This window comes from Palaemon carinicauda, chromosome 8 (assembly GCF_036898095.1).
Source record: "Palaemon carinicauda isolate YSFRI2023 chromosome 8, ASM3689809v2, whole genome shotgun sequence".
Taxonomy (NCBI): domain Eukaryota; kingdom Metazoa; phylum Arthropoda; class Malacostraca; order Decapoda; family Palaemonidae; genus Palaemon; species Palaemon carinicauda.
The window spans coordinates 123,929,868-123,944,961 of record NC_090732.1 but is presented as its reverse complement, the minus strand read 5'-3'; the positions used below and the strand labels follow the sequence as shown (position 1 = coordinate 123,944,961).

At 46.7% G+C, this 15,094-nt stretch overlaps 1 protein-coding gene across 1 annotated transcript in view; it reads right to left on the bottom strand.

Annotated features, from left to right (window-relative positions):
* Positions 1-15,094, bottom strand: part of LOC137645868 (negative elongation factor A-like) — an 81,618-nt gene that overhangs the window by 36,019 nt on the left and 30,505 nt on the right. The window contains exon 3 of the mRNA XM_068378866.1: positions 7,319-7,463. Within this exon, the coding sequence (XP_068234967.1) occupies positions 7,319-7,463 (145 nt within the window). The remainder of the gene's footprint in view (positions 1-7,318; positions 7,464-15,094) is intronic.

Below are 15,094 nucleotides of genomic sequence, written 5' to 3'. Positions count from 1 at the left end.
GTGGAGGTTTGGGTGCAACCTGTCTACGTGAGGTTGACGTAGAAGGTCCACTCTTAGAGGTAGAGTCCTGGGGAAGTCGACTAGCCATTGACGTACCTCTGTGAACCATTCTCTTGCAGGCCAAAGGGGAGCAACCAGCGTCAGCCGTGTCCCTTCGTGCGAAACGAATTTCTGCAGAACTTTGTTTATTATCTTGAACGGAGGGAACGCGTACAGGTCGAGATGGGACCAGTTCAGTAGAAAGGCATCCACATGAACTGCTGCAGGGTCTGGAACAGGGGAACAATACAGCGGAAGTCTCTTGGTTATGGAAGTGGCAAACAGATCTATGGTAGGTTGACCCCACAAGGTCCAAAGTCTGTTGCACACACTCTTGTGGAGGGTCCATTCCGTGGGAATGACCTGATTCCTTCTGCTTAGGCGATCCGCTGAAACATTCATATCGCCCTGGATGAACCTCGTGACCAGAGTGAGGTTTAGACCTCTTGACCAAATGAGGAGGTCCCTTGCGATCTCGTAAAGGCTCCTCGAATGGGTCCCTCCTTGCTTGGAGATGTAAGCCAAGGCTGTGGTGTTGTCTGAGTTCACCTCCACCACTTTGCCTAGCAGGAGGGACTTGAAGTTCAACAGGGCTAGATGAACTGCTAGCAGTTCCTTGCAGTTGATGTGGAGAGATCCTTGTTCCTCGTTCCACACTCCCGAGCATTCCCGTCCGTCCAAGGTTGCACCCCAGCCCGAGTCCGATGCATCTGAGAAGAGATGAAGATTGGGGGTCTGAATGGTCAATGATAGACCCTCCTTGAGAAGGAGGTTGTGCTTCCACCACAGGAGAGTGGTCTTCATCTCTTGGTTGATAGGGATAGAGACTGCTTCTAGCGTCGAGCCCTTGTCCCAATGAGCTGCAAGATGGAATTGAAGAGGGCGGAGGTGGAGTCTTCCTAGCTCGACAAACAGGGCCAGTGATGAAAGGGTCCCTGTGAGACTCATCCACTGTCTCACTGAGCAATTGCTCCTCTTCAGCATGCTCATGATGCACTCTAGGGCTTGGCTTATCCTGGGGGCCGATGGAAAAGCCCGAAAATCCTGACTCCGAATCTCCATTCCCAGGTACACAATGGATTGGGAGGGAATGAGTTGAGATTTCTCTATATTGACTAATAGACCTAGGTCTCTGATTAAGTCTAAAGTCCAACTGAGGTTCTCCAGACAACGACGACTCGTGGAGGCTCTCAACAGCCAGTCGTCTAGGTAGAGGGAGGCTCTGATGTTCGACAAGTGTAGGAATTTTGCTACATTCCTCATCAGATGAGTAAAGACCATAGGAGCTGTGCTTAGGCCAAAGCACAGGGCTTGGAACTGATAGACAACCTTTCCGAAAACGAATCTCAGGAAAGGTTGGGAGTCTGGATGAATGGGAACGTGAAAGTATGCATCTTTCAAGTCCAACGAGACCATCCAGTCCTCCTGTCTGACCGCTGCTAAGACCGACTTGGTCGTCTCCATCGTGAACGTCTGCTTGGTGACATACTCGTTGAGAGAGCTGACGTCCAGCACTGGTCTCCAACCTCCTGTCTTCTTGGCCACAAGAAAGAGACGGTTGTAGAAGCCCGGGGATTGATGGTCCCGGACTATAACCACTGCCTTCTTCTGCACCAGTAGCGACACCTCCTGTTGCAATGCTAGCCTCTTGTCCTCTTCTTTGTAGTTGGGAGAGAGGTTGATGGGTGATGTGGTCAGAGGTGGTTTGAGGCAGAATGGAATCCTGTAACCGTTCCTCAGCCAACTGACAGACTGTGCGTCTGCACCTCTCTTCTCCCAGGCTCGCCAGAAGATCTTGAGTCTGGCTCCTACTGTTGTCTGGAGAAACGGAGAGTCAGTTTTTTCCTTTTGATGTCCTGGATCCTTTCCTAGACTTGCTCCTGTGAGAGTCTGGACGGGAGCTTCCTCGGCTGGGGGCTCTACCACGAAAGGGCGGTATGAACCTAGTAGCAGGTGTATCAGCAACTGGGGAGCGATAAGTCTTGGGGACTGAGGTGGCAACCTTAGACTTACGAGCTGATGAGGCTACAAGATCGTGCGTATCCTTTTGTATCAGGGCAGCAGACAAGTCCTTAACTAGCTCTTCGGGAAAGAGGAACTTCGAGAGCGGAGCAAAAAGGAGTTGTGACCGTTGGCAAGGTGTAATGCTGGCGGAAAGGAAGGTACACAGTTGTTCCCTTTTCTTCAACACCCCTGATACAAACAACGACGCTAGCTCACCCGATCCATCTCTGATGGCCTTATCCATACAGGACATTAAAAGCATGGCAGAATCTTTGTCCGCAGGAGAAGTTTTCTTGCTGAGGGCCCCCAGGCACCAGTCGAGAAAGTTGAACATTTCAAATGCTCTGAACATCCCTTTCAGTAAGTGATCCAGGTCTGAGAAGGTCCAACAAACCTTCGAGCGTCTCATAGCAGTTCTCCGAGGCGAGTCCACCAGACTTGAGAAGTCAGCCTGGGCAGAGGCAGGTACTCCCAAGCCTGGTGCTTCCCCTGTGGCATACCAAACGCTCGCTTTCGAAGTGAGCTTCGTCGGAGGGAACATGAAGGAAGTCTTGCCAAGGTGTTGTTTAGACTGTAGCCACTCCCCTAAGATCCTTAAAGCCCTCTTAGAGGATCTAGCTAGGACAAGCTTAGTATAGGAGGACTTAGCTTGTTGTACGCCCAGCGAAAACTCAGATGGCGGAGAGCGGGGAATAGCAGAGACAAAGTGGTCTGGGTAAATCTCCTTGAGTAGAGCCAAGACCTTACGAAAATCAATAGACTGTGGAGAAAGCTTGGATTCGTCCACGTCTGATGAGGGATCAAGGTGTGCCTCCTCATCATCCGACACCTCATCACCAGAGTGTAGCGAAGAGATCGGACAAGAATGCTGAACCGCAGAGTCAGAACGGGTAGGAACAACAACAGAGGTTTCCTCTTCCAGTAACTGTTGAGGGAAAACCTGAGGCTCAGACTGCAAAGGCTGAACAACAGACGAAGCAGAAGGAAGGCGCATGGGTGAAGGAGGTTGACTCCTAGCAAGAGAGGTTGAACCCAAGGGTTGCGCTAGCTGAGCGGAGGACGGAGGCGGAGCAGCCCGTTCCTGTTCCTGTGATATAAGCGGAGCATGATGAGGTTGAGGCTGCGCAGAACAAGGTAAAGTTCTCGCAAGCTGAGGCTCCTGAGGCGCAAGTCCAGGGTGTAGAGGAGCTTGCCTAGAGGAGGGTTGAGCTCGCTGCAGCGATGGCTGAGCAGACTGACTCATAGACGGGAGAGGTTGTTGTACCTCAACCGAGAGTTGCACCACTGGTGGAGCAGCAGGGAGAGGCGGAGGATGAGTGGAATAATCCTCCTGATCCCAACGTAAAGGTTGCCTTAAAGAAGGCGTAGGCTGAACACCACTGGGAACAGCGAACTCGGAAAGTGGCTCAACATCGTACGCCTGGCAGATGGTGCTGCGACCAGGCGGAGCGAGCGCAGGCTGGGCGAGCGCAGGCGGAGCGAGAACAGGCGGAGGGAGTGTAGGCGGAGGCGGAGGTGCAACACTCTCAGCCCGACACTCACGCATCAAGTCCGAAAGCTGAGCTTGCATGGACTGAAGCAGAGTCCACTTGGGATCGGCAGAAACGATAGTAGACTGAGGTAAAGCCTTAACAGTCGAGCTCTGTTGTGGCAGAACCTTACTCCTCTTGGGCGGAGTACAGTCGACAGATGACTGAGGCGAGTCAGAGCTGAGCCAATGACTGCAACCTGGCTGAGCACTCGCGGACTGGACTCTACGTTTAAGCGGTCTCGAGACCTGAGACCAACGTTTCTTCCCCGACAGTTGATCAGCGGACGAGAATAAGACGGGCTCAATCGTCTGCAGGTGGGAGTGACGGTCTTTGGAAGACACGCCCGCAACCACCGAGGATAGTTCTGTGCGCCTAACAAGGCCTGCCGAACCCTTATGCCCTTCGACATTGCTTCTCCCCTGGGCATGGGAGCTTGCAAGAGGTCCCGGACTGGGAGGACGACAGGCTCGCACAGAAAAATCCTCACGCACCACACTGGCACTAACACTAGCACTAGGCACTGCACCGACACTAGCACTCGTCACAGCACTGGCACTAACTCCACCCACTGCACTCTTGACCTTCAGCTCTTTAACTTCGGCCATCAGAGACTTATGGTCACTTACCACTGACTCTACTTTATCGCCTAAAGCCTGAATAGCACGCAAAACAACTGACATATCAGGCGGAGGGCACACAGTAGGTTCGGGGGTAGCCACTACAGGGGTAGGAAAAGGTAGGGGATCATGAGGTGAGGAAAACAGTGAAGAGTGAGAAGAACTCCTCCTAACTCTACCTCTCTCTAACTTAGTTGAATATTTTAAAAGACGGACAAAATCCAATTCGGAAAGTCCGGCGCATTCCTCACATCGATTTTCTAACTGACAGGGCCTGTCCCTACAGTCAGAACAAGCGGTGTGAGGATCTACCGAGGCCTTCGGAATACGTCTATTGCAAGACCTACATCGTCTATGGGAGGGAGCTTGCGAAATGTCAGACATCTTGTAAACCAAAGAGTTAGCCAAAGGGGGTTCCAAAAACAAGCAAAAATCGTTAACGTTATATCAGAACTATATAAAAGCTATCTAGCTAATATAAGAAGGATTCCAGTAATGCAACAGCCGTTAATCTGAGAGAATACTTCACCAAATATCCGTGAATAAACTCGAAGACCATAAGCGTATCCCAGAACGTCTTGCCGGAAGCACGACAGAGGAATAATTGAGGAGGTGTCAACAAGAAGTACTTGAGTACCTGGCCACAGGTGGCGCTGGTAAGTACACCCCCTTCTAGTATTGTGATAGCTGGCGTATCCCTCCATAGAATTCTGTCGGGCAACGGAGTTGACAGCTACATGATTATCGGGTAAGTTTAATATTGAAAAATATTTTGTTTCACAACAAATCCTTTACTTACATACAGCCCGAATTGCTATTGAAAAGATATATTCAAGCAATCAAACCCCAAGAATGGTGCACATAACCTATAGGACCCGGAATATGAAAGGTTAGAAACACAAGGTTAGGTAACTCACAGTCGTCCTAAGAACCATCTTTGAAGCAAAAGTTGTTGGGTAAACTAAACAAGAGGACACAATCTATTCTTTTAACCTCAATAGTATATCTCTTTAAAATGTTATACATGAATAAATAAAACAAAAGAGAATTAGTAAGAGGAAGTACAAGAGGTGCTTTTTGCAAGTCCTCCCTCCAAAGTAAATCCAGACCACTTGGTACTTTAGAGAAGCAAACTATTGAAAAAAACGTGCCAATGAGTCCAGGACTTCTGATGACTAACAAAAGTTCATAAAATAAACTATACTAGTGAAAATTTACTAGCGAACCTATGGGTTATTTTCATAAGAGCATATTACCACACTAAACAAATTTTCTTGTTCTATGCAGCATAGAAAAGGGAAAAACCAATTTGACCACTAAGTGTGATGGGTGACCAAGATTAGGAACAAGAGGAGTTAGTCAGATTTTTTTTTTCTAACATGATGTGAAGGACAATTAAGAACTAGGTAAAAGATTTGTAAGGAAGGGGACACTCATGAAACAAATTGATGATAGAATTATTTTCAATGATTTTCATTAAACTGAGAGATGTAGACACAGTAAAAAATTCCTAATCCTTGAATTTTATGATGGATGTTAATGATTTAGCTATACTATATAATTATCATAAATCCTTAAATGATTTGTCAAAGGCAGAACCAGATGGTGTTTTAAGAAATTTGTTTTATGAGGACTGTTTGATGAGAAAGGGGTTTACTCTTTCCAAAACTGGTCCTACAAAGGGAATTTCTTAAGTCCTTATTCTCAAGCTGAACAGACAAGAATGGAATGAAAAAATAATGATGCAAGTTGAGTTGAAAATAATTTCTCTTAGTTATTAGGACTGGCATATAAGCAAATGCAAAGAACAGTGCATAACATTACATTTGGCAATGCAAGTACTAACCTAAATGCAATTTATTGTTAATCGTAACAAAATTGTCCACCTAATCAAATGTAAGAGTAGATCACACTTTCATTTATTGCAAAACTCAGTGTATCCCTAACTGCAATACAGAATGTGGAGCATTGGCAGAAGATGGCAGTCTATTCTATATGCTCTTCACTCAACTGGACTAAACCAAAATAAACATTGACTCTGCAAAGGAGGAATCAAACTCTGACCTCCAGCATTAATGTTGACATCTAAAATAATTGGAGATAGTGAGTGCTAACATAATAACCATGTCTCAAAAGCAGAATAAAACAGACCTAACTTGATAATCCACAACAAAGGGCTGTTTTAAAAAAAGTGAGAGATCATGATGGTCGCTCATCAACGCTACCATAATGCCTTTATTTCCCACAGATCCCATAGCCAAAGACTCCCTCTTGGACTTCTTTCTCCTTGTGTTGTACTTGATCACTGAAAGGGGGCCAGGCCCTCCACTAGTCACAGGGGGATGACTGCGAGCAGTCATGCCCCATGCAAAAAGGGCATAAAGAATGGAGGTCCACCTTTCGGGATTGCAACAAAGTTTATAAGACCAGAACTGCATGGCTACATGTGACACCTCCATAACAATCACACAGATACACTATAAAAAAGAAAAACATCAATAATAGCCAAGATTTGTCAAGTGCAGAGAATGTATGTGTAATTCTCTATGGCTGAAATCATAAGGCTACCGAGTGTACTGGCAGGGATTTGGGGCTTCTCTAACACCTTCCGACTACTACCAACACCTTATAAATTTTCAAGTTGCATTCTAGCCATGATAAAATCACATTCCTATTACAGGACTCAGGTTGAAATACGTGTATAACAAACCTTTCTACTCACCACACACACACCAATCTGACAATTATCTTAAAAGGAAAAACAAAAGATTAAAACAGCCAGTTAAAGATGCTGGAACTATGTCTTAACACTCCAGCAGTTAAAAACAAAGTGGCTACCAAGTGAGCTAGCCGGGGGGGCAGGAAGCTTCCCTTCGACACCAGCCAGTCACTACTTACACCTCATTATAGATTTTAACAGGCCCGTTTCCAGCATAGCTGAAATCATAAACCTATCAAAGGACAATGGTTTGTATTTGTGTAGGAACAACTGAAACTTATAGCATGAAGTACTAAGCTTGAAGCGTCTTAATAAATATGATCAAATCACAGCAATTTCTCAACATTCTACCTTAGGAAAAAGAAATATACAGAAAATATAATGTATCTACACGAAAAATACAGTACCTGATTTCCTGCTGCTGCTAAAAAAGCATTTCTATTTAGGTAATTACATTCCATTGGTAATAAACCAAGTTCACTATGCTTTTTGACTAATTTTCGTAACTCAGTGGTCAGATCATGAGTGATACGTTGGTTTTCTGGAGGTTCCCTGAAATATAAACAAAATTATTGTAAACACAATATTATGGAATATAACTTTTTAATTTGTATTTTCTGTAGCTATACAAGCCAGTCCTATATCATAAAATCTTTAAAAAGATATTTGCATTTTTTTATCTATACAAACCTGAATCATTTAATATGAGTATAATTTCGGCAAAGCTGGAAACGGCCTTTTCAACTTTTAACAAAGTGGTTGTAATTGATGGTGGAGAGAGGGTGGGCCCCTTCAGCACAACAGTGTAACCCTCAATTGTATGGTGATTGAGGCAGGCACTGTAACTTAAGAACTCATCTGCTTAGTTAAGAAAAATTATATTTTTAATTTAAAATAAATTTTTGAATATACTTCCATCCATCCATATACCAAGGTACTTCCCCCAATTTTGGGGGGTAGCCGACATCAACAAAGAAACAAAACAAAAAAGGGGACTACTCTCTACGTTCCTCCAGCCTAACCAGGGACTCAGCCGAGTTCAGCTGGTACTGCTAGGGTGCCACAGCCCAACCTCCCACAATTCCACCACAGATGAAGCTTCATAATGCTGAATTCCCTACTGCTGCTACCTCCGCGGTCATCTAAGGCACCGGAGGAAGCAGCAGGGCCTACCGGAACTGCGTCACAATCGCTCGCCATTCATTCCTATTTCTAGCGAGCTATCTTGCCTCTCTCACATCTATCCTCCTATCACCCAGAGCTTTCTTCACACCATCCATCCACCCAAACCTTGGCCTTCCTCTTGTACTTCTCCCATCAACTCTTGCATTCATCACCTTCTTTAGCAGACAGCCATTTTCCATTCTCTCAACATGGCCAAACCACCTCAACACATTCATATCCACTCTAGCCGCTAACTCATTTCTTACACCCGTTCTCACCCTCACCACTTCGTTCCTAACCCTATCTACTCGAGACACACCAGCCATACTCCTTAGACACTTCATCTCAAACACATTCAATTTCTGTCTCTCCATCACTTTCATTCCCCACAACTCCGATCCATACATCACAGTTGGTACAATCACTTTCTCATATAAAACTCTCTTTACATTCATGCCCAACCCTCTATTTTTTACTACTCCCTTAACTGCCCCCAACACTTTGCAACCTTCATTCACTCTCTGACGTACATCTGCTTCCACTCCACCATTTGCTGCAACAACAGACCCCAAGTACTTAAACTGATCCACCTCCTCAAGTAACTCTCCATTCAACATGGCATTCAACCTTGCACCACCTTCCCTTCTCGTACATCTGATAACCTTAATCTTACCCACATTAACTCTCAACTTCCTTCTCTCACACACCCTTCCAAATTCTGTCACTAGTCGGTCAAGCTTCTCTTCTGTTTCTGCTACCAGTACAGTATCATCCGCAAACAACAACTGATTTACCTCCCATTCATGATCATTTTCGTCAACCAGTTTTAATCCTCGTCCAAGCACTCGAGCATTCACCTCTCTCACCACTCCATCAACATACAAGTTAAACAACCACGGCGACATCACACATCCCTGTCTCAGCTCCACTCTCACCGGAAACCAATCGCTCACTTCATTTCCTATTCTAACACATGCTTTACTACCTTTGTAGAAACTTTTCACTGCTTGCAACAACCTTCCACCAACTCCATATAACCTCATCACATTCCACATTGCTTCCCTATCAACTCTATCATACGCTTTCTCCAGATCCATAAACGCAACATACACCTCCTTACCTTTTGCTAAATATTTCTCGCATATCTGCCTAACTGTAAAAATCTGATTCATACAACCCCTACCTCTTCTAAAACCACCATGTACTTCCAAAATTGCATTCTCTGTTTTATCCTTAATCCTATTAATCATTACTCTACCATACACTTTTCCAACTACACTCAACAAACTAGTACCTCTTGAATTACCCGGTGAATATATATATATAGCTTACGTCTCCGACGGTCGACAGATTCCAAAAACTCGCGAGCGATCGCCATGAAGGCTGCCTGGTTTGCCCACCAGTGCCGACTATCGGCCAGATACCGCATATACTTCTCCATAAATTCAGTTCTTCTCAGTCCGTGGGGTCTCTATCGGGGAGGAAGGGAGGGCCTTTAATTATATATATTCACAGGGTATGTATATTCAAAAATTTATTTTAAATTGAAAATATCATTTTTAAATATTAAACTTAGCCGGTGAATATATATATATAGCTGATTCACACCCATGGTGGTGGGTAGAGACCAGTATTAAAACAATAAAGGCGTATATGCTCAAGAGTTTTTGACAAATATTCAAAAAACAAACTTAAGTACAGGTACCTGATAAGGAAGCTGACTCTGATGAATACTCTGACTCATTAGTCCGCTATCCTAATGAAGCCCAGCGATCCTCATAGGATGCTGAAAGACTTCTAGGAGCTGTTATAATCAGGGTGAACACCCCTACAACAGGACCTCATCAATACCCTTTATCTGGGCGCGCTCAAGAAACAATATTTTGACCACCCGCCAAATCAAAAGCTTGCGAAAGACTTCTTAGTCTCCCGTACAACCCAAAACAATATTAAAAATTTCAAGAGAAGATTAAAAGGAAATTGGGATTAAGGGAATGTAGTGGTAGAACCTTCACCCACTACTGCACTCGCTGCTACGAATGGTCCCAAGGTGTAGCAGTCCTCATAAAGAGTCTGGACATCTTTCAAGTAATATGAAGCGAACACCGACTTGCTTCTCCAAAAGGTCGCGTCCATAATACTTCTAAGGGATCTATTTTGTTTAAATGCTACTTAAGTTGCTACTGCTCTAACTTCATGAGCCTTAACTTTAAGCAAATTACGATCCTTCACACTTGAATGAGTGTGTGCCTCTCTAATCAATAGTCTAATAAAATAAGACAATGCATTCTTCGACATAGGCAAAGAGGGCTTTTTAATGGAGCACCATAAGGCCTCTGAAAAACCTCACAGCGGTTTAGTTCTAGATAAATAAAATTAAGAGCTTTAACGGGCACAGCACTTTCAACTTCATTCCCAACAATCTCAGATAGACTGGAAAGTTCAAACGATTTAGGCCATGGACGAGACGGAAGTTCATTTTTGGCCAAAAAACCAAGCTGAAGAGAGCATACTGCTTTATTAGCGGAGAAGCCGATATTCGTGCTAAAAGCATGTATCTCACTAACCCTTTTCGCAGAAGCCAAGCTCACCAAGAAAAGAGTCTTGAGGGTAAGATCCTTCAGGGAGGCCGAACTTAACGGTTCAAACCTGTCTGACATAAGGAACTGCAGGACCACGTCCAAATTCCAAGCAGGAGTAGAAATATGACGCTCCTTGGAAGTCTCGAAAGACTTAAGAAGGTCTTTAAGATCTTTGTTATTAGATATATCCAAATTTCTATGCCTGAAAACAGAAGCTAATATGCTTCTGTAGCCTTTAATGGTAGATGCAGAAAGGGAGCGACCATTTCTCAGATAAAGCAGAAAATCTGCAATCCTTGCTACAGAGGTACTGGAAGAGGAAATAGAGGAGGACTTGCACCAGTCTCTAAATACCTCCCATTTAGATTGATAAATCCTGATGGTAGAGGATCTTCTAGCCCTCGCGATCGCTCTAGCTGCCTTCTTCGAAAACCCTCGAGCTCTAGAGTCTTTCGATAGTCTGAAGGCAGTTAGACGAAGCGCGGGGAGGCTTTGATGAAATCTCTTTACGTGAGGCGGACACAGGAGATCCATCCGCAACGGTAGACTTCTTGGAATGTCTACTAGCCATAGAAGTACCTCTGTGAACCACTCACTCGCGGGACAGAGGGGAGCAACCAACGTCAACCTGGTCCCTTCATGAGAGGCGAACTTCTGAAGAACCTTGTCTAGGATCTTGAATGGTGGGAAGGCATAGATGTCTAGGTGAGACCAGTCCAGCAGGAAAGCGTCTATGTGGGCTGCCTCTGGATCTGGAACTGGAGAGCAGTAAGTTGGGAGCCTCTTTGTCCCTAAGTCGCAAAAAGATCTATGGTGGGTTGACCCCATGTCATCCATAGCTTATCGCACACAGTCTTGTGCAACGTCCACTCCATGGAGATGACTTGTCCTCTTCTGCTGAGGCAGTCCGCTAAGACATTCATTTCTCCTTGCACGAATCTCGTCAAAAAATGACAAATTCGAAGATAATTTGTATTTTTCCTAACCATACAAACCTTAGCTATTTACAAAGGGTATTACTTTTAGCGTAGCTGAAATGGCGAGCCATTAGAATTTAACGAGGGTGTATTACCCCCGCGCTAGTTAGCGGGGGGTAGGGGAGTGGTAGCTAGCTACCCCTCCTCCCCCTCACACACAGGTGAATACTCACTTTCACTTAGAGGTAGGACTTGTCTTGGGGGACAGGGCTGGCGGGCAAATATGTGTAAATAGCTAAGGTTTGTATGGTTAGGAAAAATACAAATTATCTTCGAATTTGTCATTTGTTCCGTAACCGAAATACAAACCACGCTATTTAGAAGGGGTGACTTATCCCTTAGGAAGGGTGGAAAGTCCCCAGCCATACTGGCTTTGGCTTTACCCGGGGACTCAGAATCCGAGTGAGTCGCACTCGAGAAAAGGAGTCCCTGCATCTCACAAGTTCCTTGCTCCGCAAGGAACCATGTGGCCTACGTAAGCTTGTGTGTGAAGGAAGAAGTGTGACCCGTCCTAGGCAGTTGACCTGGAGTTCCAGAAGGAACTCTGGGTTAGGACGTTCCCAATATCACCTCGTCAGGGTATGGGGGACGCGACAGTATTGACTCAATACTCGGAACACAAGGAAGCATGGTTTACCTGCAGAGGTTCGAGGTCAGCTATGCAGAGACCAGGATGCTGCTTCCCCGTAGAGGGGATGATGAAGAAAGAAGTAAGGGCCAGGCATACTTCTTTCGTTCATGCAGACTAAAACCTGATAACAATTCCCTCAACCTTCTGCTACCTGTCCAAAAAGGAGCCTGAGGTTAGACCAGCTGTTGTGTAGCCACCACAGAGCGATAGAAAACGTATCGAGACTCCTGTGGGTCACGCCCTGCAGGAAGCGGGCTGCGAAGGTCATTAGACGCTTCCAGACTCCAGCTTGTAGCACCTGCGTCACAGAGTAGTATTACTCGAAGGCGAGGGACGTTGCGATGTATCCAACATCGTGCTGTAGGGCGACGTGACGGGGGAGGGTCTGAAGACAGGTCGAGATGAATGTCCTTGAGTCCGGGCTGAAGAGGTATACTGGTGACTCTCCCCCCATGTCCTCCTTGTGCTCCCAAATCGGCTGCAACTGAGGACAAACTGCAGCTGTTCCCAGCGCTAACCTCTCGATTCCTTTACTGGCAAGAAAGAGAAGGTTTTGGGACATCAGACACAGAATGGAGACTCGAAATCTTGAATGAATCGGACCGAAGGGCCGGGACCCTCAGATTCTGAGTCTAGCCAACAACTCAGGAGCGAGCCTGAATGTTGCCTTCCCCTCTTCCTTAGAAAGGGGGGAGTAGTAAGAGACCAAGAAGATTGCTTACACACTGGCCGTGGCCAGAGTGAGCAGAAGACCCAAGGCGGAATACAATCCGAGGCCTGTCGTAAAAGGGTCTTGAGAAGATCTCCTAAAGGACTAAAAGTCCGAGCCATGCTCCAAGTTGGAGGTCTTCCTCCATCTAGGGCAGGGACGATCGTAGCTTCGCATGAGCGAGGATAGATCCAGCGGGCAGGAAAAAGTTATTCCTTTAAGCCTGAAGGTCAGGGAAAGGCTGAGCGACAGGCATCATTGCTGAGAGCGGAAAGGAGTTTCCTCCCGCCGAAAGGCAATAAGACCGTTATTGCTGGAGAAGAGGCCTCAAGGGAAGAGGTATATCTCCCACGGCACCAACCACCTTAGACTCTTCACTTTGCCTGGGAGACCCCTGTGGATGACTATCGCAGATGACGCGACCTCCGTACCGCGACTGTAGCGGGTTGTCTCTTCTAGAGGAGGAAGCGTAGTGTCTCCAGGCATGAAGCCGAAGCGACGCCCCGGTTCGGGAGAGATGTCGCAGTGTGGTTGCTTGAGTAGTCTGCGCCGTGGGAGAAGCTCTCCCGGGAGTTGCGTCAGGGGAAGCAGAGGGTCCAGAAGCCGTTCTGCGCATAGTCCCAGTGGAGCTCTCCCATTGAAAGGTTGACAGACAACCTGGTCTTGTTGAGACCCATTGTCCACAGACAAAAAGGAGGGAAGACGCAGGCGTCGAAGTTGTCCCACCATCACCGGAATGCATCTTGCCAGAGTCTCGGGGTCTGAGACTGGGGGGAAGAATAGCGGAAGCTTGAGGTTCCAAGCTGTCGCAATCAGGTCCCCCAGACCAGCACTTGCTGGTTACCCAAGGTCAAAGACCCCCAGGTACACTCTCTCTATGAGGCTCTGCTCGGATAGTCTGAGAGAAACATTCCCCTGCCTGGAATGAGAGAGCCGATGGTGGTATTGAGAGAATCTCAATCATCCCGGTATCTCTACTGCAAGATGTGAAGGTGTGAAAATGCGTCCCCTGTTGGTTAGAATGAAGTCGACGCGCAACGGGGCGACTCGGCAGGAGCTGTAGGATCTGAAGAGGGGCCAGACTAAGGCCCCTAAGCCTGCCTGAATGATGGAGAGGTATCCTTCAGGTCTTGACCATAGGCCTGGACCGGAACATGCCCCCCCCCCCCCCCTTTCCTTTGACGAGTCCGAGAACCGCATCAAGAATGTGGGGAAAGGACGAGAATATCCACTACCATCAAGAGGCTCCATAGGTCAACACCCATTGCAGGTCTAATAGTTCCGCTGGTCCCATAGGGCCAGGGAGTCCGGTTAAACTTTGCCTGAAGCCACCGGAACTTGGATCGCCCCACATGGAACTTATCCTGAGGCGACCGTTCGGACTATAGACGGGTCAATGAGGAAAGAAGAACTAGGAAACGTTCCAAGGTAGGGCTGAAAGCTCTGCTTGACTGAGAACAGGTACTGCGACTCTCCCCAGTCTTGCCACAGTCAACCGAAAGGAAGGCTCGGAGGATGTGGTAACAGAATCTGGCGTCCCCAGGTGGTCACCCATCCAAGTACCGATGTTGCTTAACCTCGCTGGACGGACGAGAAGCGGGGTTTCCAATGTGGTAAGGCGGTTGACTCAATATCATGGCCAGATACTCCAGATGTTGAGGTAGAGGAAGAGAAGGCTCCAAGCAAAATACCATGAGCCCACACTCATGGTAAGCATCCGGAAGCTTGTCCCGGCGCTGAAGAAGGTCGAAACCCGAGCCTACCGGAGTTGACCAGCCCTCCAAACAACAGAGGAGGCGGAAGCCTGCACCTGAGCGGCCAAGAGGAAGGCAGGGAGAGTTCTCTGGGGAAACAAACCTGCTATGCCACGGCGGGATAGCCACACTGCATCATAAGCAGGAATACTTGCAGTATAGGCTGAATTCGACGAGCACCCTGGAAGATGGATGGAATGGAAACTGAAAGTTCCCGTCCTTCCGATCCAGGGTTTAAGGAGTCCTGTCGCCTCGTTACCAGTCTGATCGATTCTGCTGGTCTACGCTGGCCGAAGTTTGTTCGACAAACTTGATCAGGGCTGAGAGGTCGACTATGGACATCCCCTCTCAGATCCTTCCTTACAA